Source organism: Siniperca chuatsi, linkage group LG1 (assembly GCF_020085105.1).
Source record: "Siniperca chuatsi isolate FFG_IHB_CAS linkage group LG1, ASM2008510v1, whole genome shotgun sequence".
NCBI lineage: Eukaryota > Metazoa > Chordata > Actinopteri > Centrarchiformes > Sinipercidae > Siniperca > Siniperca chuatsi.
The window spans coordinates 31,513,542-31,539,273 of record NC_058042.1 but is presented as its reverse complement, the minus strand read 5'-3'; the positions used below and the strand labels follow the sequence as shown (position 1 = coordinate 31,539,273).

Below are 25,732 nucleotides of genomic sequence, written 5' to 3'. Positions count from 1 at the left end.
TTAACTCTACAAACCCATTAACTCTTTAGGATCTAATAACACAGGCTGGCTGGCTTTCAGATGCACACAGACCCCTCTGACACCAACCAAAGCTAAAGAAGTAATTCAGTATTTACACTGCAAACCTGCTTATAACACACATACACACACAAATACACAACACGTCCGGCTCTCCAGGCAGACCTCACCTCCCACACATATTACTTTGGCAGTGATGGAACAACAGCATCTTTCCCAAGAGAGGACCAATGCAAGGGAAGAAGTAGCCAGAGAGACAAGGAGGTGTTAGTCCCTCAGATTAAAACACTAAATATACCAAGATGTACAAGACATTTTGTTCTGTTTCCGTCTGTCTATAATTCCTGCCTGCTGCCCTCAGTTCAGCAAGCTTTATTGTCTTCAGACTTCAACAATATTGCCACAGCAACAAAAGAAAAGACTAACATTTTCCCTTAAGAGCTAGAGATCTAAACCTGTCGAGGCTCAGATTACACACATTTCCAGATCTATCTAACCAATATTCACAGTATATATCATAGTGAGTAGCAGGAGTGTGTGTGAGTGACTGTCCACTGCACATCTTTTTCTTCTTTTCTAAATTAGCATTTGCGTAATAACAATTATGTTTAAATGGGAATCAAAGTAGTACATATCAAAATGCATGGGGTGTCAGCTTTAATAAATTCAAAATCATCAAGTATATGTGTGCAATTGTGTAAGCGTGACTGTTACTGCCTAATCCTCAGGTCAAGTTAATACACACGGGGAATTAAATCTTTCTGTCCTTGTCAGCTAACAATCCTTAGTCTTCAGCCTAATTGAAAGAGGGGATTTGGGAGGTGAAGTACTGTATGGTGTATTTCTCCAGTTTATTCATTTGTACTGTACATTTCTGCCTTACCTAATGATGCATGTTCTTTTAGAATTGTCACCCAGTGTTATTCTTTTCAGTCTCTCTCTCTGGAGGTCCAGTCACATCAGAAAGTGGCACAGCGAAATGCATTCCCACATCTTTGCAAAATATGTAGCTCAGGCTTTGTGACATGGTGACTATACTCGTAGGGCTGGTTGGTTAACTGCTGTAGCTGGCGAGCTAATGCTAACATACTAGCTAGCCAGGGGAACACACTAGCGTTTGTCAATCACAAGCTTCTTTCTATTTTCCCTGTGTGTTGTTTACCCACCATGGCATTTTGTTCTTGGGATTGGACATAATTTCAAAAAAAAGTTATTGAAGAGGGAAAACAGCTCTTTGAGCTAATGAGTATGACAGTAAACTTGTTAGCTTGGTTGCTAAAGGGAATATAAGTTCATGCAGTTTATTCAAAAGACGTATCTGTAAGATCGATTCCTATCTCATAACTGTCTGCAAACCATTCCTTCCATTTGGTGGAGCAGTCTATACAGCTTCCTCCATTTTGAACTCTCGAGTTATCCGTTCCTTCAAAGGTCAGCACTGTCAAGACTGCTTGCTATTGGTGCAAATTTGCTTGTCCAAGTTAATTTAGATTGATTTCCATTGGGAAATTATTTTGCTGCAAAATTTTTCCAGTTCAAATGCTGGTGTGACCAGGCCTTGACACTGTAGTCGACTCATTCCCAACCATTTTTTTCAGATATACCCCCACAGCCCTATCAGATGAACTAAAGTATGCCCTTCATCAACACCAACCGTTATGTTCCAAATGTGTTCATTTGAATTGATTTTAAACTGGATGTTATTTAATGTCATTAATCATATAAAAGTGGATGTTGTTGGAATATTTTTTTCAACAATTGGACTGTCAGTGTGTTAGTTTGGTAAAGTTTGCATTTGTAGCACTACTACTAGAAGCTGCAGAAGCTGCGTGTTTTAACTATTTATTGATTACTTTAAACCATCTGTTTCAGCCATTTATTCATTTATTTTAGCCTCTTTCACCATTTATCCAATACTTTTAGCTAACAATTTGAACTGTTTATTCATTACTTTTAACTATTTATTTCAACCATTTATCCATTCCGTTTAACCATTTAGATGTCTTTACTTGCTGGCTAACTAGTTTTGATACACTCTCAATCACAACACATGGTGTTCAGGTGTTACACCTGACTAAATATGTGGATGTATTTTTTTTTTATCAAATCATAATTTCTATATATTTTTTTTAAAATTAGTTGAGCTACTCCACATTTCCCACTTACATCTGGAAACTGCAGAAGTTGAATCACTGCTGCAGTTTGTCTGGTTTCTGCTTTGTCTGTCTGGAGTAGAGCTACAAAGTAGAGATGATACCTCCTCTATTTCACATTCTTCTTTATCCTCCCACACTAAATCCCTCCATTCTTTCCCTCGCCTAATAATGGTCACGAACTCCAGTTTATAAGTCTATGTCCCCCTTAGGAAAAACAGCTTTTTACATTTGTTTAAATGTTACAACACAGCATGAAGTCACATCATTCTGTTAGGTATGTCAAAATGAAACCAGTGTATTCTGAGATAATGCTAAAGGGCTAGAAAGATATGTAATTTATGAAGGTTTGCTGTTGCGGTTCATACATAAACATAGTCTCTCTATCTGTTCTCGTACAGAGTTTTTAGCCTTGTACTAATTTTCTGTTATGAGGTCGTTTACCTGCTGGTCTAGGAAGGTTAAATTTAATTAAATACAAAGTAAAAGTAATTTCCTTTATCTCATTACAGTTGTCCCCAAACAGGGAAGAAGAGCCAGATGGGACATGTTATTAAGCTTGAGATGTCTCCTACCTATGGCCATGAAGTCCTCGTGGTCCCAGGCCTGCAACTGGGCTACGGGGCCGCTGTACAGCAGCAGTCCATCAGCAACGTCCGTGATGAACTCCAGCGACACGTGGCTCTCGAAACAAGGCATCATGGGAGGAAACCAGGCATAGCCGTTGCCATGGAAACTGTGCTTGTTCTGCTGGCACTCAGGCCCCTCAAACTGAGCTGGGCATTGGCACCTTGGGGAGAAGAGGAAATCAAGAGCCAAAATTACATGAATTAGTGAATGCAATAAATAGATGACAATTTGTTTTTCTTGACAATTCAGTTATTACTTTTGGTTCCAAAAATGTGAGAATCCTCTATAGGTTAAAAACACTATTCTGATTCTAATATCACTCGATCTTTTTTGAACCACTTACTGTATTTTGTACTTTCAACTATGTTTTCTGCACTCACTCTCTTTAAGTCTAGTTGTCTTCTACTCTCAGACTTAGTTCCCCTTCGGCTATCTCTCTCTCACTGTCTGTTTCACTGATGCAGATGTTCTCATTAGTGGCAAAACCACAGGGAGAATCACTACATCACTAGGAAACTCCTCTCTCTGTATTTCCACACATCCAAGTACTCATTTGTTCTATCGTTTTCTCTCAGAATTGAACCTCTCACCTCCTCTTTTCAACAAAGTTTCACCCTTGGGTTTCTGAATACAAAATCATTTTTCTTATTCTTCTTTCTTTCAATCCTTCCGCCATCCTTCAAGCATCTTTCCTATATTGCAAACATAACATGTTACCTTTTTGTCCATGTGAACCATTTATCACCATTTATGTAAACCATTTATCCCACCCATCATATTATTCAGTGTATGTCCAGATTTTCAGTAAAAAGAATATAAAGTTCTAACACTTATTATAAACAAACAAATCAAGCAAAAGTGGGATATTTCTATTTGAACAAAGCTAAAAAAAAAAACTTCTGAAATTTCAAATGTTCAGAATTGTTGCATCCAAGTGGGTTTAATGTGTAAGTGTAGAAAGACACAACAATAGTAAAGTGAGAGCATAGCTGATTGTGCTGTCAGTTGAAACATTAGTTTTAGTGGAACTAACTACCCAGGGACACAATGGGTAACTGCAGTGCACAGGATGAACACTGAGCCCCATAAAATCAACCTTTTTTATTTTACTGTAAGTAATAAGTCCAAACTCTGGGAGGTGTCATGATACAGTACATATGGTCTACTAAAATGTGTTTTCATTCCAGCTATCTGCTGCCATATTTTGTTATTTACTTTAATGCATGAAGAGGTTGCATCCAGTATATAGAAACGCACCTACTATCTATGCACACAATAATGCTACTACTGCCAATACTGTGAGACATTCCATTCAATCAGCAAAATGGAAAACTACCTGTAATAATAAATTTGGCAGGAGAACAAAAAGATGTTGTAACTCCAGGGGAAATAGAGTTTGGACTATTACTTACAGTAAAATAAAAATGCCTTGACATATTTGATGGAGCTCAGGGCTCATCCTGTGGACAGCTGTTTCATTCCAAATGATTTGAGTGGATAAACATGGAATTTCTGTGTTACAGTTTCTGTAAGCTTCTGTCTGAAGTACAGAATGTCATTTACAGTTGGATCCAGACTGATCCTGACGCGGTGATGAGACAATTAATGATTATGAATAAGTAATGAAGTTACCGCTGCTGCGTAAAAATGCTCACAGCCCCGTTTTTATTTTAGAGACACTCGTATCGTTCCTGCTGCTATGTGATGACTACAGGTATTTGATAAACAAATACCAAATGGCAAAGGACATCATCATTATCATGACATTTCATTAAGTTCCATTCCATTTCTGTGCTGGATTTCTCAAATGGAGTCCAGAAGTAAAAAGAAGCAGCATTAGACAGCACCCTAAAATTTAGTGTATTTTCCTAATCTATCACTGTAATTGAAGAAGGAGAAGCAGACTTCCTGGCGATCACCAAACAGTACAGTACATGAAGAATCAATTAAACTAATAAATAAATAAATAAATAAAACAACACCACACCTACATATAGTTCCAGGATGTGGCTGATTTATGCTGGGAATTGTATGTTACAACCCTGCACCTTTTATGACGCCCTAAAAGACATTACAGTATTGGACTAATTGGAGCAAAATGAGAATAATCTACAATCTATAAAGAAGTTCTTGGTGTTTGAGTACAAAAAAACTGTTTTAGATTGCTAAACAATCTTCTCTACTACACAGGAAATATCTAACCATGCCATCTGCAATCATCAGTCATCCAGGTGTATAAGAAAAATACAACACCAAGAAGCAGAATTAATTAATTAAGAAAATGTCAAATACAGTTAAATCAGCAACAGCTGTTTTTTTTTAACCTTTTGGAAGTGTGTTTCTCTTATTTATCTGATTCTCCTTTCATACTTCCCTGTTTAGATTAGATTAGATTCAACTTTATTGTCATCGCTCATCGAGTACAAGTACTGAGACAACGAAATGCAATTTAGCATCTAAACAGAAGTACGTGGTGTGGAAGAAGCTGTTCCTGAGCCTGCTGGTCCTGGAATGGAGAGTCCTGTAGAGCCTCCCAGAGGGGAAGAGGGCAAATAGTTTGTGGCCCGGGTGAGAGGTGTCCCTGACAATGTTGCGTGCCCACCGCAGACACTGCTTGTACTGGACAGCCTCAGTGGTGGGGAGTGGAGTACCGGTGATGCGTTGGCAAAGTTCACCACCCTCCGCAGTGCTATTCGGCCCGAGACAGAGCAGTTGCCATACCATACTGTGAGGCAGTTGGTAAAGATGCTCTCGATGGTGCAGCGGTAGAAGTTCAGCTGAATCTGAGGAGACAGAGTCTTTCTTCTCTGAAGAAGAGACACTGGTGTGCCTTCTTGACCAAGGTCGAAGTGTTGAGGGTCCTAGAGAGGTCCTTGGAGATGTGGACTCCCAGAAACTTAAAGCTGGCAACACGCTCAACCTCCGTTCCGTTGAAACGGATAGGGATGTGTGTGCTGCCTTTGGTCTTTGGTCCACAATGAGCTCTTTGGTCTTCTTGGTGTTGAGGGCCAGGTTGTTGTCGGCTGACCACCTCCTCCCTGTAGGCCAATTCATTGTTGTTGTTGATGAGGCCAGCCACTGTTGTGTTGTCTGCACTAGTCAGTCCAGTATCCAGTTGCAGAGGGAGGTGTTGATGCCAAGATCACAGAGTGTGGTGATTAGTTTGGAGGGGATGAACAGCTGAGCTGAACAGAATTCTCACAGAGGTGTTGCTGTTAAGCAGGTGCGGGGGTGCAAAGTGCATCGCTGTGGAGATGGTGTCCTTCATACACCTGTTCTGGCTCTAGGCAAATTGGAGGGGGTCAAGTGTGGGTGGTAGGCAGGTTCTGAGATGATCAAGGACCAGCTTCTTGAAGCACTTCATGATGAGTGCAGCAGGGAGTCATTCAAATCATTTAGGCTTGCTGCAGTGGAATGTTTAGGCACCGGCAAAATGGAGGTGGTTTTGAAGCACGTGGGGACAGCTGCTTGGACCAGGGACAGGTTGAAGATGTCAGTCAAGACCTCAGTCAGCTCCCCAGTAATCTTGCTCAGTGCAGCACACACATTGGTGGGGGAGAGTGTGAGGGGCTGGTTTGTTGGCAGGGAGCACAGCCTCGATGGCTGCCTTCTGGATGTCCCTGTCAAAGTTTGCATAAAAGTTGTTAATATCATCAGGGAAAGAGGCGTCGCTGAATTGGGGGGGTGTAATCTGTGATGGCCTGGATACCTTTCCACATGTGTCGGGGGTCTGAGTTGTTGAAGTGCTCCTCAATCCTTAGCTTGTGCCTGTTCCTGTTCTCAAAGCAGTGTTGTGTGTCTTCAGCAATAGGTTGACCTCTCTGTTCATCCACGGCTTCTGTTTTGGGAACGTTGTAATCTGTTTGAAGGTGGTGACACTATTGATTTTAGAGTTGATATATTCCAGAACTGAGGAAGCATAGGAATCAATGTCGATTTGAGAGTCTAGGGTGGCCTGAGTTGCTAACATACTCCAGTCTGTGTGCTCAAACCGGTGCTATAGTACAAAGTCTGCCCCCTCTGGTGACTCTTTAACTGTTCTCACTGAAGGTTTCACATGTTTGAAGTGGTGATTCAAAATCGAATGGTATTTGGGGGATTAGGAACAGTGAGAGGTGGTCAGACTGTGCTTAGTGGTGGAAGGGAATGGCTTTGTATGCCTCAGCCATGTTAGTGGAAACATGGTCCAAGGTTTAGTAATATGAATCTGATGAGAAAGCCTTGCTTACATAAAAATTCGCCTAACTCAATCCACCTGTTGTTAGCAATTATGAAATATACAAATTGCACACACAGCCTCCCTCCCGACTATTCACATAAACACACAGCTCAGAGAAACAAGGTATTTCTCCAGGTCAATTCCTCTGCTACTAATAAGTGAGTTTTTCATTGGTTTGTGTTATTCACACTTCAACTGCTTCGCAAGATATTCTGAGTTTTAGCCCTGTGAATCCTGCAAAACCGCACAAAGATGTGTGTTTGCAAAATCATGTGCATGCATAATTACACACACACACACACACACACACACACACACACACACACACACATCTCATTGGTGTTCTGTAGACAGCTCATTTCTCATCCAAGTATTCCTTCGTTGTCTAGCTCATTTTCCTGCTTCTGCGGACAGATGCATGCACACATACACACAGTTAGAAATTACACAGCTCACGTACAATACATGACACTTGTGCAAATAAAAAAGGGACATGTCACTTCACTGCCTTGAGACACAGAAACACATGAGCAGACAAACAAACATGTTAGGAGAATGCTAATGTAACATACAAACAAAGGAGTAGAAAGTAAGTAGAAATTAAATGAGCGAAGATACACATGAAGGCACTTGTGTGTCTGTATGCTTACGATGTGTGTATGTACACTACCGTTCAAAAGTCTGGAGTCGCCTGCCAATAAAGCTTGATTCAGTACAGTCAGATGGCTGAGAGGAATACTATATTTTTTAATTGTCTTTCATGCATTTAGTTTGTAGAAGGTCCTCTTTACAAATAGATGTTATTTTGTATGAAGGGTTTGCAAAAAAGTAGTTTTGTACACAGAACAAAATGCTGTACAATGGTTCAACCAGACTGACAACTGAAAGAGCAGAAAGAGACAAAGATACCTCTGAGCAACAGTTAAATAAGAATATAAGAAATCATCAGTCATTAGCACTATTGGAATTGAATCACGGAATAGCAGCTGAAAAATCACAGTTTAAACTTATTCAATCTAACCACTGAGTAGACTGCAGACAGCCCAAAGAAAAACAAAAATATTTCCCAAAATATTTGGAGCCCAATTGCAAGCACAGTTGTGGTTCAGTAATGATCTAGGGTCACTTATGCTTTTCTGGACCGGAAAACAAATTAAAAATCGACGAGTATTTGAGGGAAAAAATGGTTACAACCCTATTCTCTGCAAGTGTCTGTGTTGTAAAGTGCAGTAGTGAAAGTCAGTTAAGTGTCCCTCTAATATTTAAGTCAAGCTAAAATTTAAATTCTCCAGCTGTTAACTCACATCTGAGAGCAGATGTTGCCTTTACGAACTCGTCCTAGACTGTTAATCGGATCCACTTCAAACTTTGACAACGTATATAAAAGACCTTCATGATATGAAATTGCGGTGTAGCTGTTATGGGGCGGTGTATTTCGATGTTTCGCCATGAAACAGGAAATGGTTTGTAACACGACTGTACATGGTCCAATCAATGTATGATAAGGGTCCCACCCTGAACACATCTGTATGACAATATTCAGTTATTGTCCCAGTGCCACCTACTAGCAACAGAAAATGGCATGTTTTATGCATTGATTTACTCCAGCTAGCAGGTTGAGTTACATCCACTTCAAATGTAATCACAAATGGACTTAAGACCTTGGTGATGCTTCATTGTAGAGATTGTGAGTTTTTGGCCTTGGCATGGGAGCGTGGCTCATTTCAATGCTTCGCCATGACACATAAAGCTGTTGTAACTTCACTTTACATCTACACATCTACATCCCCAAACTGAGTCATAGTTATAGTGCCACCTGCTGACAACAGGAAGTCAGCCTTTAAAAAGAAAGTAATATTTAAACAGGAAGTTGCTGTAACTTCAGTTCACACCGTCCAATCTGCCTCTAATTTCACATGTTTGATAAGAGTCCCACCCTGTTCACATCTACAGGCCAATAATGATGTAAGTCATAGCGCCACCTAGTGGCAACAGGAAGTAACCCTTCCATGGCAAAAATGATCCAATTTGCACGAAAGTTTCGTGGTGTGGTCTATGCATGATATCCTTCAACATGATGCATAAAGTGTGTTGTCTAGCGCCACATAGTGGACACAGGAAGTGACATTTAACTTGTACATGCAGTGACCAAGACACATCACAATTCAGAGCCGCGTCAAACAGTCTGCAGGATGCCCCAATGTGCATGGAGGTGTGCATGGAAAAGTTGCTGTTACTGGTCCTGATCAGTTTGCACAGCCTTATACATTTCTCAAAGTTGGGAACATGCAGTTACGTTCACGTTAACTTGTTTACTTTTTGTTGCAATAGCTTTTTCTAGGCTGAAAAATGTCAAGAGCTCAGATGATTTACTTATCACTTTTAGGTTATTAAGTTATTAACATTATTTGCAGTCTTCACAAACGGTCACCAGACAAGCTGATATTTGGTTTGTTGGTCTGGAAGCTGATTTATAAACATGAATAAAAACATCTTTTCTGAATCTGAATGTGGTGACAGTTGGGAGATTGTTTGCTTATGTTGCTAGGCCACTGCCAATCAAATGTGATCAAATCAAACCCACACAACACAATGAATTTTTGAGGGTTAAAACTCTTAAATAATATCAAAGGATGTTTTTTTTCTACCTAAAATAAATGCTACTTATTTAGTCATTAATATTATAGAACAATACGTAGGATTTAAAGCTAAGTTTTCAGAGGCTTTAATCCTCTATTCTGTTCACATAGACCCATAATTTATGTGGGTGTGTATGAGTGTGAATGATTAGAAACACCAGGAAAACATCCATGAATGTATTTCCATTTTGGCAATGTCATCCAATTCTCTGAGCGCGAGACATAGTTTTAGTCACAATGCCCAAGCCCTCCAATCCTCTTAAGGCGGCTTTGTTTTGCTCATTCACTGTCTGTCTGGGAATTGTATTTGTTAACGTTGGACTGGGAGCTGTAATCCCACCCCCAACCCACAACCCCCTCACTTACCTAATCTCATTATTAATCCCAGCGCCTCGATTATCTGCATGTTCTTTCTTCAATCTTGGGCCATAATCGGTTTGTGCCATAATCTGTTTGTGTGTGTATGTGTTGGGGTGGGGTCATATCTGAAAGCCTCTGGAACAGAAAACTATCCTACAGCAGTTCTATCTTGTATTAACTCTTATCTTATCTACATGTATTATTTCTTTTCCCTTCACTTCTCTTCTGCTCTCTTCTTTTCTACTCTTCTCTCCTTCCTTGTTCTTTCACTATTTCTTCTTTTCTCTTGTCTCTACTCTGTACCTCTTTTACCACTAATGTTCCTCTGGTCTTAGGTCTTCAGATTTCCTGTTTTAATTTCAATCTCTTCATCACTTTTCCCTAACTCTCTCATAGCGCTATTCTATCCTCATTTTCCATCCCTGACATCCTATGTCTCGCCTCCTTTCCTCTTTTAAGCCTGGGGAATCACAGCAGATGTTACAGAGCTCAGGTACTGTAGTGTGATTGAAAATGTGACAATCATGCAGCATCTGTGTCTTGGGGTTGACAACATTTTCTGCACTTTACTTCAGTGGAGAGGAAGTTCTGTAGGCAGGAAGAGGAGGAAGTGTCACAATGGGTGAAATAGTCCAAGCAAAGGTCGTTCTGTATCCACACAGCTTGTAAAGCCTACAGTTTAGGTGCTGCACTGCAACACTTCGATACAAATGTACAGATTGTTTTCAAATGTAAGGAAAAACCAACCAGTGACTTATTAAGGTGCTTGGCCACCACAAGTCTCCTGACCAGTTTCAGTATTCCTTGTCATAGATTATCCAAGTCTCTCGAACTCTACTGAATGAACAGAACTCTTCCCTCATTTGGTTTGGATGATGGTGGTGGAGAGTGCTGTAAAACCCTTTGCCCCAAAATCTCTCATGGATCTTAATTTGGGTCGCTACCTGTTGACTGATGGCCATAGCATATAATTCATTTCATACTCAACACATACTGTACAGTTCTGACAAAAGTGATGAAGCCAAAGATATTATATAAATTACAACCAGGGATAAGACAAAGAAGAACACTGAAATTACAAGTGAATACTATGATTATGTTCAATAACGCAGTAGTCTGGAGCTCTCACAAATCAGATGCAAGCTGTACAGAATTTACAAGAGTATAGCATAACTGGAAAAAGTTTTGCTAAATGAGTTAAAACACCTGATTATGACCTTCATTTTGTGATTAGTTCTCTGGCCTTCACTTTCTTTTTGAGGGGTGTGTATAGCTATCAAGATATCTGCTCCATCAGTATTGTGAACTAGGTAATAAAGGCATCTTAACGTACAAAGCAATGCAACATTGTTTGCAGATTAGATAAACAGAGTGGAGAGAGAGGAGAAACGTGTCCACAACTCTAATACTTGTGTATTTGTGTGTGCACGTATGTTCGCGTGCATGTGTGTAATCCTCGGATTATGTCTAACGAGGATCCAGCGAGTCATCCTGCCCTGGTCCAGCGGTGAGCCACATTACACGCTGGCTCCAGCGAGCCAGACTGAAATCCTGCCCTTTTCACTCGCTGCTTCTAATTAAATGAAGCTGAAGGGTAAAATTAACTTCTACAAGACACAGCAAGAAAGCTTAGTGGACATGTGTGCGATGAGGCTTCATGTTCATCTGCTCTCACATATGTTCAGAGGGAGTATGTACGTGTGTGTGGGGGGCTGAACACGTACTGTATGTGTATGTCTGTGTTGGTAAGAATTTTCAGGATTAGAACAAAATCAAGTCAAAATTCTGTCAAGGTCTGATCTATATGTGTATGTGCTTCACTGGTTCCCTATCTGTGTATGGCAAATGTAGATGTTCCTCTTCACATTAGCACTTCAAAGCTGAAATCTGTCATTTATTTCGGTCGTGATCATAATTGTATAGCATCTGCATGGTTAAGTGTTGTTGGATGTACCTGCAAAACGAACGGTATTCCCATCATCTTCAGCTGTCGTGTTTACTGCTAAATAGCAAATGTTAGCAATGTTACCATTAAAATGTGTTAGCATTGGGCTCAAAGCACTACTGTGCCTGTGTACAACCTCATAGAGCCGCTAGCATGGCTGCAGACTCTTAGCCTTGTTCAACTTTTGAATGACTTAAACACAATCGTCTGCGCTAGTCATAACAAAGAAGCAACAAGGCAGGGAGACACAAACAAACAATATACAAAAGAAGATTTCAACTTTATTCTTGAATGAGCGCGAGTGTGAGAATTGACTCTTAATTTCATCATAACATTAAAATTCTGCATGGAGTTACAGTTGAGACAGTGATAAAAGCTTAGGTCCACACATTGGTGTTTAATTTAATTGGTTGCAAAGAGCCCTTCACTTCCACCATTAAAGATCCAAGCCCGAGGATACACAGAGCATCAGGATGAATTACACAAAAGTTAAACAGGGTCATCATGTCTTCTCTACCACTAGAAGCACCAAAGAGCTTATTTCGTCATCATGTTTGTAGTTAAAAGGATTTGTTGAAACGCTCTCACCCCACTTTTGGCCTTGTTTACATAGTGATTTATGCTAATGAAGACACTCTCCTTCAGTTCACTTGTTTGCCAGGAATGCGAAACAAGAACTGGCAGTATGTGACAGCTAACATGCTAGATTTTTCATCTAGTGGGAGGTAGTGAAAGGTGTGTTTCTATTTATAACGCTAGGAAACACAGACGCAAACAACAGCTGTATTTTGAGTTAGACTCCAACAAGAATGTTCTGAAAATCCAATTTTTCATCTGCAGGTCACATACTCCATAAAAGTAGAAAGGCCAGGCAGTTAAACCCTGTCAGAAACTGCAGCACTGATGTCTGAATCCACCAAGGCCTTGTAAACTAAATGTTATGAACCCAAATGCTCCAAAATCTGAGCATAGTCCCCTGGCAGTTCATCTTAAATTGAAGCATCTGTGGGGGGGTTATACTGCAGTTTAAACAATGAACAGATGGGTGAAGAACACATGACTAGAAATGTAAAATCTTTAATTTGAAGTAGTACAGTGGGAAGTAAGAAAGGTCAGGGGTAAATTGTTTAATATTACTTTAACCAAGCTGCTTCGGTTGCCAAAAGCTAACCTATACAAAACTGCCCAGTTTGTGTTATTGTCATAGTTTGCAGTTGACAAACACAATTAGGTTTTAGAGTTTACGCCGATTTCACAAACCTTTAGAGATTGTTGGAAATCCTGATAAGTAAAAGGAGGGCAGAACAGAGACAACAGGACTGACTTTAACAATTCAAAATCCTTTGTATGTGCTTGTGCAGATTCACCAATTTCCTGTGTTTCTTGTGTCCTCCAACCAACAGTAATATATACTGATCTGATAAACTGATTTTCGATTATCGATGGATTAATTTAAGATATATTTTAATAATCCTTGTGGAGAAATTTGTCCTCTGAATTTGACCCATCCTGACTATTACGGAACAGAGGGTTTGTAAGATCTGTTTCACCCAGACAGATGGAATTTCAAGCAGTCCCCTTGTTTGACATTGTGGTGTCATTCCTCTATCAATAACAGTTGCTTCTCTGTCAACCTGTCAAAGTCGCAAGGAAAACTCTTGTTCCATTTTCACATCGTTTCCTGTCCAGCCCCACTTGCTAGTCATGCTAAAGTTGCCATCATTTCTTTCATTTTGCTGTTTGTCTGAGCATGCGAGTGCTCATATGCAAAATTAGATATTGTATAGTTGAGCTTCGACATTGGTATTAGAGGATGAATGCAACGGCCATTCAAGTGTTGAATTGTTGCTGGAAGCAAGGGAGACACATTCAGACTTGGGCATCAGGACATTGGAGCTAATAAGGGTATTTTGTAAAGAGGAAATTGTCAGACTGTCTCCAGCTGTCCCCAAGACATTTTTACCCCAAATTCTATGAATCCAAGAATGTAAAGGCAGTATTTAGGAAGTGTGTGGGAAAAGATTGACAATGTGACAGTAAATCTGGACATATCTGTATTCCTTGGTGTTAATACCTATTTTACACATTAAGAAATGTAAAGATTTAGCCTGAAATTAAATAGCTGAAGTAGAAATAGTTGAATATCAGCCTAAAAAGAAAAGCTGAAATATTTCCAGCATCCATCTCCTTTAAGCGATGAACCTTTGTGTTTTGTGGTTATCCTGTGGCTAGTTCGTTTTCCTCTTTCACTCCACTCTCCCCACTCTGCTCTCTTAGAAGAGCACAGAGAACTCTCAGGACATCCCTGTCTCCTACAAATAATGTTCATATTAGAGGCAAAGTTTTGGGCCTGATCTAAAACAGACCTGTGGAAAACGAACCCGAACTTGACATGCTTAAATTAAAAGAAAAGACCTTGTTCAAAATATGGAACAAGTGGTGCAGCAAGTGCTTGACTGACTTTTTTTTACCCTGGGTTTCACCCCTCAGGCTACATACAGGCTACCTAATGTTGTCAGGCTGCATGCACTCCGAAAGGACTACCTGCAGACACTACTCAGGGCTGACTATTTCCTCTCCATGTTTTTGGATACATTTTTTTTTTTTCATTTAATCAAAATTTGTATTTACAGTTAATACCTCCAAAAAAGACATTTCAATAAAACATCAATTAAAGAAGAGGCAGAAAGGAAAGAGTTCCTTGTTGTAAGATGCAAACACAACATCATCTATCATTTCTCTCAAGGTAATAAACATCATTTTAAGTAGGGCTACTGCTTTAACACTGCAGAGGTTAACACATCATTTATTTTCTTTGTATTTTAATTTGTTTTTTTTTATACTACCATTATTATGGATAACACAATTCCATCATCATTTCTTGAGTGCTATATTGATTTAAGTGTAACTGTAACAAAAAATATAGGTTAAAACCAGACACACTACACACTTGAGAAAAACAAATAAAAAACAAATCATTGACTGTGAACACTTTCCAGTTAAGTACATGAAGTTAATATTCAGTGGGAGATAATCATCATGCTTGGTGTAACTACACTCTCCTTGCCTCATACTGTATCTGACGCTGCCAACACCTCTCCATTCTAATTAGAGGGTCTCCACTAGATGAAGATGTATGTTCAGCTGTTAACAGCTGTTCAAGAATTCCCATACGTATTAATAAAAATACTAATTGTAACAACATTTTAATTCATTCATCTACAGTTGCAACACACCACACCTCTGCTGTTAATGAGTAAAACAAGTGTGAAAAGACCTGGGAGTTCAAATTAGGCGCTCAGTGGTTATGGGATTATTAGAACATTTGCTGCCATAGTATTGAATAAAAGTTTCCTTTAGTGGCACTGTTGTTTGCTTTGATGGGTTCATTTTCTTCACATTTTTTAAATCACCGACATCATTTGAGACAGAGTTTGCTTCTAAACTAAATACAGCATGAACACACCCGCACACAGTTACAGACAAACACAACAGGCATTTTTCCTTCATCTCTCTGAGACAGTCTCAATAGCATACGCATTGAGGTGATGTTCACTCCTTTAATTTACTTTTAATTCCTTCCCTCCACGTCCATCTACTCCCCTGCTCTCCTTCTCATTAAATATCATACCAGTCTTCATTCACCATGGCTAGACACAGCGGAAAGCTGGAAATGCATGAACGCTTGAGTTTAGGCTCAAAAACATTGAATGTGATAAGGGCTCATTATCTTTGTCTTGATATTTCTCTGATACATAGCTTTGAGCATCTTTGCAGTTGGGACATTAGATGCAACAGCCAAACTGGAGCCTGATTTACTGTGTCATACTTCCTTCCTACATAACCAAACAGCACATCACGCACTGTACAGCTTCTTAAGTCTGGAGGCCAGGTAGTAGACCAGCTAAACTGCAGCATTGGGAATTCTTCATGTCTGGCAGAACCAAAAAGATGGAATAAAACTAGCACTACAGGATGTTTACTGATCTTGATGCACCATGAGAGAGCATTCAAACCTCAGGACAGGTCCGCTATCTCAACGTGTGCTTTCTTTTTCAATGACATGAGTTGTTTAGGACTTCTTCATATCTGTTAATGTCTGCTTCCGCAGCCTGATCCTGCACACAAGCTGTAGGATTAGCAAAGCAATGCAGAGGATTTACAACCACACCTGTGTATTAGCCATACAAACACATCTCTAATGTCCTGAGATTATTCATTCTTGAATGCCTTTCCAATTAGTTCACCAGGTCTTATTGAGTTTAAGGTTTATTATATAAGGTTTATGTCTTTCATGGTGGGAATATAACTGGAAATTGCATTAAAGTACAGTATGTGTGTCCAGAACTGATACGTCAACCGGTATTAAATTAGAGATTTAGATGGCTTTCCTCTTAAGGGCTAAGTGGTTCCCAATAGTTTTCATATAGCTACATATTTGTGCACCACTATCTAAATCAACTACCTAATTTTTGTGTTTTTGCGAGTTTTTGTGCCGTTTTTGCAAAAACATTTTTGTACCATAAACCATACCAAAGAAAACTTCAGGACAACCATATCAAATAAAAAGCTGCGAAGTACAGTCACAAAGAGTTTATAAGAGGTTGTGAGTGGCAACAGTGAATGTATTTTAATCATTTATGGAAGATCTGCAGTCAATGTTTGTAAGCCATTATCAACATAGCTAACATATGGTGAATAATAAGGCTGGTTCCACATCAGCTGCATATCATTTCACGATTACAAAAAAATACTATGATATGTCAAAATTGTTGTACATTTATGGGTTTTAACAATTATTGATAGTACATTATCGAAAGCGCTAAACTATTGCACAGATGTGCTAATTACCTGACAACATTGACAACAATGGAAATCAAAGCAGACTGCAACTTTCAGCCAGACAGGTTATTTCTGCAGTTCACTTCAGATGAGTCAGACTAATCAACCAACATCCTGTTTCATGCAGAAAAGCAAATAATATATACAATCTCAAAGCCATTTTATGAGACCTTTAAGTTGTTACGTCTTCATGTAGGTCAGTTCTGCTACAGTACAGCCAGCTCACAACAAACTGCCTTTTCCCCCGACAGCTGATGGGCAAAAATATCCAGGTACTTTGTTGTACTACTTAATGCTTTTAGTGTGCACTGGGCCACTGGAAACTATAGTGAATGTGAAAATGGGAACATTTTGAGCTTTTAAAAAACATTTTCAGGCTACATTTGTAGGTAACTATAAGTCAAAATTATACCAATTTTTCCATTTTTCATGTTACCACTCATCTCACTATCTTATCAGTGTGTCTCTCCAGTCAGTCATGTAAGTGCATCACTTACTCACAAAATGTATGGTCACATTTTGTGTAATTTTTCTGTTTGCATTTTGTTTTATGTGATAATGGATGTTTATTGCCTCAGGTGATACGATACCGACTTCATTAGACTACATTTATATTCTATATATTATAAGTTACCATTGTAATAGAGTGCTGAGTAAAGCTGCACGAACAGTAATGATACAACGGTTTTGGACAGCAGCAATGTACTAATTTTCCTGTTACAGTTACGCTATGCGAATTAGGTTAATTAAGGGAACATGGCTGAACTTTGGCATTTCAAAATGTCTACTTTAACTAAATACAGACAATGGCAGTGCATGGTGATTAATTGATGCATTAGATGTACTGAAATAACTCCAGAGTATGGCAGCCTGTGTACTGACACCCAGCTTGTGGTAGCACAGTTTTTTTCAGAAATGAGATACCTTCATAATGAGGCTTCAATTTTAAGGCAGGACGGCTCAAACAGACACTATACAACACGAGCAGGGGGAGAAAATTATCTAAAATTTTAACCTCCATAGCCAGGCAACAACAAAGGACAATGTGAGAGAAGCAAAGAGACGAAAGAGGAAGAAACAGAGAGAGAGTGACACTCCAGTCACAAAATAAAAAGAACAGGGTTAGTGTTAAAGGTACATTGGGTAGGATTTAGTGGAATCTAGCGGTGAAATTGCAGTTTGCAACCATTTGAATACCACCCGCTTCACCCTCGTCTTACAAGCGTGTAGGAGAAACCACGGTGGACACGAACGGCCCTGTTTTTTTCAAAAGCTAGCCTATTTTTTGTCCCTTGAAGTGATTTTTAGGGGCATTTACTAAACTCTAAAATAATGTATAATTATTCTGTTATATTGTCAAATAAACACTGAATTTGCGGCACAAAGATTTGTTTTATTTGAAAAAAATAACAAGTGGGAACAGCTTTCAAGGGCACTTTTGGTCCAAGCTCTGTCAATTTCTCACCTCTGCCATGACGCCTCTGTCATGCTGCTGCTGCACTTTCTTGTTCCCCCTGTCTGCTCTAGAGAATATCGATAAATTATTGATAATTATTACATTTTGACGGAACGTTTCTATTTTAACTGCTGCAGCTTTTCTAGCCTTTATGGCACTGGTTTAGCGGCCCAGGAAACTCACAGACCAGTTGCACGCGTTGTAAATCATCGCACGTGATGCTACTCAGCCAATCAAATATGTACATTGCCATTGCGAGAAGAGTCAGTGCCTGAGGTACCCACACACAGGGAGAGTAGAGACGAGTCAGAGAAATAATTTCACATGGCCCGCTCTAAAAAGAGAGAAGTAGACAGCGAAAATAGAGCTTTTAATCAAGAATGGAAAGACTCTTAAGGAATGAAATATTGCATGTCATATTTTTCTGTAAAATACTAATATGAAGGCAAAGTCGGTCTGATAAAGGAACTCTTGGATGTGATATAAACTTCATACATAGAGTGTGTTTGCACATATCCACGTTTGTGGTGTCAAAATCATTTTTCAGTAAAATCAAACCACAGCAATGCCACCACATTTCTATGTAAACAGTTCCAGAATCTTGCATCAATGTATTCCTTTATTTATATTTTTACTTTTCAGCAATTTCTGCTTTAGTTATATTAAAGCTCTAAGTTCTCTCTCCTGTAAATGACTAGGGAAGCTAAATGGCATTGATATCCTAGGTCATTGTCTTTTTTGGCGTGATAGTCAAAGTGAAAGGAGAACTTTCACCCAGAGAAAAATAAACCTAACTGCTTCCATCTGCGCTAATTCTTACAGGCTCTGCTCCCTCAGGGAATGGAGGTTATCAACATTTTGCAACTATAATGTAACTGGAATAATTAGAGTACTGGAGGAATTTGTTGCATTACTTGTTATTAGAAAAAGTGATGGCTTGCTACTAAACTCTGACCATTAGGCTCCGTTTTGGGTATGGAGTTCATTTTCAACTCACCTGTAGCCATGCTGAGTGTCCACACACACGCCACCATTGAAGCAGGGATTTCTGGGATATGCGGTGCAGGGCTGGTGGGACTGCTCTCTACCTGGGCAGGAGCACACAGCTGTGGATTCCACTGTCACAGACACAAGACTCATAGTCCCACAATCCACCACTGTGGGTGTGTCCCGCACATCCAAAACATTGGTGCAGCCACCGGCCCCGGCACACTCTGAACTAGGACACTCGTCTACCCGAACTTGGAACACGCTGACCTGCAGGAATGATTGGAGCTGGATGGAGAAAGACAGAGAAGAAACCAGATATTGGTTACAGAATTGACTTGCTACTGGTGAAAAATAAGGTGAAACTTTAGTAGTGCTTTTAAAGTTCCAAGCACTGCAAGCACTATAATAATATCTTTTTTTTGTTAGTGACTTGTACATACAAGACTAGAAGTAGTACAGCAGGGCATAGCTCCATTTGCACAAGCACTTCTACCTACCAGTAGGAGGTGCTAGTGTAGTGACAACACAGACAAACCAGAAGCACCATAGACTGGTAATGAACCTGTGTCTCTGCAGTGGTGGGCAAATGCATTAAAAAAGTTCATTTAACTTTATTAGTTATCAGTTCATCAGTTACCTGATATAACAATAACATAACGAAACACCACTTGTAAGTACTTAAAAGTTGGGTATGCGATTCTAATCCAATACACGTCTTTTTGTCAAATTCAGCAAATATCTCCTCATGGTCTGCTAGCTGTCTGTTCTGTGTGTGCTGAAAAAAACTTGTGGCTAAGACCACACAACACTATTCCAGCCATTCCAGCCATGATTTCTGTGTCAGGTAACGTTAAATCACTTGCCCACGGACATTCAGCTTACTTTCTATAGTAGCAGGAGAGTTGAGAGTATCGCTGCCTGGAGCTGGTTTGCTGGCTCTGGGAAACCGTCTTGTCCTCTCTGCATGTTAGCTTTGCAGCAGCAGCTGTAGGGACAGTTTGCTAACCCACAACCTAGCTAACATTAGTTACATTACTTGCTGTGACGTTGTTTGCTCTATGTTATGGTATTTGTCATGGTATTGGATTTCTCCAGAATTGCACACCCCACCTTTGAGTTACTCACCTTTAATAATTATTCAGAGCATGCCTACTTTTTGTACAAGTTGCATCTCCACTGCTTTCAAATAGTAAAACAGCTGCAGGCATGACATATACAAGGTAATTTATTTATCAAAATCAGAATCAGAAATACTTTATTGATCCCCGAGGGGAAACTCTTTTGTTACAGCAGCTCACTATCACGTCAGTGCACACAGGCATAGAAGTACTAAGCAAAAAACATAATACACTATAATACAGGTCAGAAAATAAATTAAGTACCAAGTGGGTATAAGTATAAAATAAAATAAGTATGAAGTACAAAGTGGGTTTACCGGTTGATGATAATAAAACAGTATACAGTAATAGTGCATTAACTGTCAAGTTAAGCTTATTAAGATTATAATGAGACAGTGGATATTGCACAGCAGTAACGAAGTATGAATAAATATCAATAAATAGGGAATTTAAACTGAAAAGAGTATATTGCACAGCAGTATTAACACAGAATATTGCACAATTATGTCAAATATTGCAGAGATGTTAATGATCAATGTCCAGTTTAATTACTTAGGGTCATACAGACTGACACTTAGAGGGAGGAGTTAAAGAGTTTGATGGCCACAGGCAGGAATGACTTCCTGTGGTGCTTTTTGGGGGGTTGAGTCTTTCGCTGAAGGTGCTCCTTTGCTTGACCAGCACGTCATGGAGCGGGTGGGAGACACTGTCCAAGATGGCATATAGTTTGGCCAGCATCCTCCTCTCTGACACCACTGCCAGAGAGTCCAGCTCCACCCCCACAATGTCACCGGCCTTACGGATCAGTTTGTTGAGTCTGTTAGTGTCCGCTACCCTCAACCTGCTGCCCCAGCATGCAACAGCATACAGGATAGCACTGGACACCACGGACTCATTAAACATCCTCAGCATTGTCCGGCAGATCATTTTACAACACAAGGTTGTGTAATGAAATTAAAGTTGTAATCCCTTCATGCTTCACACACAGAACATAAAAGATAATTAAATTCATATTAAAATAGCAACATATAAAATAAAATAAAATAAAACAATATATACAGTTATTTATATACATAGCCTACACGTATACACCCAGGAAATAATTCTGCAGCACATTTTTTGAATTTGTGTCTGATGAAATGTAAACAGCAGATATTGATAGTGATGATAATATGGTTTCCATCTTCACATAAAAAGTTCGACATTTGTGAGACATCCACTTTGCCTGCGTTTGCGCACCAAGCATCATCGATGTAAGTCCTCCTCCTTTCATCTTGCCGGAGTCTTGCGTTCTGTCAGCTCGCAACACGGTCCGCCAGCCGAGTGCTTGATCTGGGATGTTGATGGAGCAGGTCTCTGTAAAGATGTGGGCACAACAGTCTCTGATTCCCGTTGTTTGACCAAACAGAAGCAGCCTTAAGTCCAAGCTGGGCCTGGGCATGGCTCCTCCTGGGCGATCACAGCAGCCGCCGTGGTGCCTACCTGGTCCAGTTGATCTGGCTCAAGGTCAGCTGCTCTTCAATCCAAACCCAATCCAAATGAAAAACAAGAATGTAGCAAGCAGAGTTTCAAGGAGCTACGGGCATCTGCACGCGCAGACGTTGCCATAGTCAAAATCTTCTCATCCAGTCGATTTGAACAATTTTGGCTTAGCCACTTAAATCAAATCCAATCAGACATTATTCAATGATGTTTCAGCAATAAAGCCAGAAAAAAACCCCAGATGCACCAAAACTGCAGCAAAGTTTGAAGGAGCTACTGGCGGCTGCATCTTCATGCACAGCCATTACCATGAAGAATATATATAACATATGCTTAAGAGTTAGCTAATGAATACTAACTTGGTTTAAGTTTGTCTAAATCTTTTGTTGTTCATTTTTGGGGCTTTTGTTTTAGTTAAAAACATGTTCATCTCCAACAAAGCAACAAAATGAGGAGTGGCGGAAAATGTGAATTTAATTTCACTATTATGTAGACAGGAAGTATATACTGTAATACCACATATAAATGTCACCCAGGTACGTACTTTAGATGTAGGGCCAATCTGGATGCAACAGATATGTTAACACCAGGTGGGAGATCTGATATATCTTGATGTGTTCAACTGCATCCTGATAATGTGTTAACATACTTTGATTTGAAATCAAGGAATAGTTGTTCCATTTCATCTGGATCAGAACAGCAGTTGTCCCCCTTTATGGTGCTGCATGTGACTTTAGTAAATAAATAAAAACACCAGCTGATTGCTCAGAAAAGTCAAAAGCAAGCCTAAAATGTGGTCAAGGGAGGAGGGATAGCAAGTCCAAACAGCTGATCGACAGGACCCAACATGTGGCATGTGGAACATATGAGTGATCTTAAGCTTATTTTTCACGCCACACTGGCTGGAAATCACCAAACTCACTAGATAAAATTAACTGATTCCAATCCAACTGTAACATGAGTTTTTGATCTTCTTGTGTAAACTGCCATTAGCTTTCAGGTATGCTGCAGTATCCTGTGTGTACATTACTTATGAGTATTTACATTTTATATCTTTTCATATTTTGTTCTATACTGACTGACCGGTATACTACTGACACATACTGTATGGCGACTAAACCTATTCCCAGTTCAAAACTTAATATAGGTTTTTAGTGAACTACTTCATGGTGATAATGGTTAACTCAAGCCAAATAATAGTTTATCCAATGCTTTTACCACTTTGTCAATCTGGGTACATTTGTAAAAAGAACATAGCAAAACCCAGTGTAGAAACTGACATGCAATCCAACATATAACTAACACTAGCACTCATTGCCCCAGATATCAGCTCTTTACTGTAAACACATGCGTAGGTAATAATGTCTGGCTAATATAGTTTACACAGACCAATAAACACATGTGCATACACACCAACACACAGATAAACAACAAAATGCTGATGTGGAAAGTGCAAATTCAGTGTGTGAATGTGTTGCAGTACAGTAGGCAGTTTAGAAATCAAGCTCTTTTTCTGCAGTAGTTCCTGAAAGAGTGGGCTAAATGGTGATGAGGCAGAAAGGCAACTATGACTTTTTAGGTTGAGTAGTTTGATAAAGTAATGGGGAAGGGGGAAATGAAATGGAAATTGAATATGTACTGTAGTGTTGTGGTATATACACACACACACACACACACACACACACACACACACACACAAACACTCACTGTGAATGGCGTTGAACCGAAAGAAGGTCACTTCATGCTCAATGTTCTGGAGTGATTGGACCTCATTCAGTGTGGACTGGATTGTGCTCACTAAACATGCAGTTTGCATTTATTCCACTTATTCCTCCAAATGGCCTGAGCTGCACTGGCTGTAACTTGGATACAGGTTATGTTTTATGGATCATTGTTATTGCTATAGCCTGCTGAACTTAGTGCTAGCATGTTGAGCAGCTAATGTGGCAAGCTCACTTGGAAAATGTCACTTTTTGCACCAGGAACTTATACTGAATATACAAGCTTTTGGTATGTCACAGCACATTACACACAGTTATACTCAAAGTCAAATGTTTGTGGCTGTTGGCATAAGTACACATTTGAGATGTTGGAGTAAACTTCAACTGTTTTCTGCATACAGGCCAGCACATCACTATAGTCACCTGCAACAAGGGAAGTTGCCTGCCAGACTGACCCACCAAAACAACATACTGTTGGCACATAATTGTCTTTGAGGACTCTTCAGCGGAAAGACATCAGAGGACTTTCAGCCTCACATCAGAAGTACAGGTTTGTAGCCTAATATATTACAATTACTTTTGATAAAGTTTAACAATTAGCTACATATATGTATATGTAATATTGCTAGGGTTTCATAAAAAAAAATAAAAAAAATTGTCACAGGTTTCCAGGGTATAGTATCCTGCAAAGACTTTGATGTTGGCACATCCACTGTTCCCTATGCAGCTCCTCAGCCCTTTCTAACATCCACACCAATAAAGAGACCTTGTCTGGACCGGAAGGAAGCGGACGATTCTGATAATGTCCTTTCAGATTGCACTGTATCTATAAACTCTTCCCTGTGCTCCCTGTGTGTTGTATGACAGTTTGTTTTGCTTGACTGATCAACCAAACATTCTGTGGAGGGGGTGTCAACTGCCCCCCTTAGAACGGATTGGTTTGCAGTGTAGCAAGTGCAAAAAGTGAATGGCTGTCCTTCTCTAGGACAGTTTTCAGTGAGGTGGAGAAGCTGAGCCATCACCACTGAGGCCTTCCACAGTGTAATCCTATGGTTCTAAATAAAGAGCATGGTAGGTGCAATCACTGAGAATCATCACAGAAACTAGAATATAACAATGTAAAAAAAATGGCAAAGTATTCTCAGTGCTCAAAATAATGCACATGGAAATAGATCATGCCTACTTGAATTAGTATAAATATTAAAATAAACATAATAAAACTTTACATACTGTATGTCACAGCACTTATCAGGCTACATCAACACTGGGAGTGATCATTATAGAAACCGAATTGAAGAAGTAAAATATCTAAATGTCAGTAACTATGGTCGGATCACCTAAAAATGAAATACATAGTATGGTATAAAAAGCTAGATTCAAGAATTACACAATTACAGTGGGATGGTCACTTCACCGGTCACTTTATGGGATTAAAATTTTTGTTCTGCCATTTTGGTCTCCTCTTTCCTCACGACTATATAATGTACAAGTAACACTGAATCTGCCATGCTTTACAGATCATCTGAGTGGCCTGATGATCCGTTGTGTTTGATGAGGTGTTCTCCTGGACCCACCAGACTCTCCTCACAGTATGAGAAACCATCAGAGGAGGAAGTTATTGCTCGACAGGTGTTATGCTTCAGTCAAGCAAAGGCCTGAAGACAACACAGTAAGCAGCAGCATCAGACAATCTCTGTATCCCCAGTGACATGCATCAGGATGACCACAGTGACCTGAGAGCAACATTACCAGCTGCCACAACTTCAGTATACAAGAAACCCTTTACCTTTAATGAGGTAGTTTATCTTTAAGGGAGATTTTGGTAATTTTTTAAATTTAGTAGAATGGGTCCTGTGGTATTGGAGTAATATGTTCACAAAGGTTTTATGTAACTACACTGTTTAAACAGGCCACCTGGCTCTGCCCACCCACTCAAACATTCAAGACAAACGTTACACGCAAACCATCCTCCACTCTGGGTCGCAGCATTCTAGTCTCCCCATCTGTATGCCTTTTAGGAGACCTTTCCTCAGCTGAACCACCACTCAGCCATATACAGCCAACTTTGATTGCTAAGCCAACCATTCTACTTCATTGGAAAAATAGACACAATCGCTCAGTACCACAGTGGCTCCACCTACTATCCGGACACATTACAA

At 39.7% G+C, this 25,732-nt stretch overlaps 1 protein-coding gene across 4 annotated transcripts in view; it reads right to left on the bottom strand.

The window, feature by feature from the left end:
• The window catches only part of si:ch211-186j3.6 (neural-cadherin), a 310,397-nt gene that overhangs the window by 84,491 nt on the left and 200,174 nt on the right, over positions 1-25,732 (bottom strand). For all 4 annotated transcript variants that reach the window (XM_044167606.1, XM_044167542.1, XM_044167692.1 and 1 more), the window contains 2 exons: positions 19,260-19,537; positions 2,747-2,961 (listed from right to left, as the gene is read on the bottom strand). In XM_044167606.1, the coding sequence (XP_044023541.1) occupies positions 2,747-2,961; positions 19,260-19,537 (493 nt within the window). The remainder of the gene's footprint in view (positions 1-2,746; positions 2,962-19,259; positions 19,538-25,732) is intronic.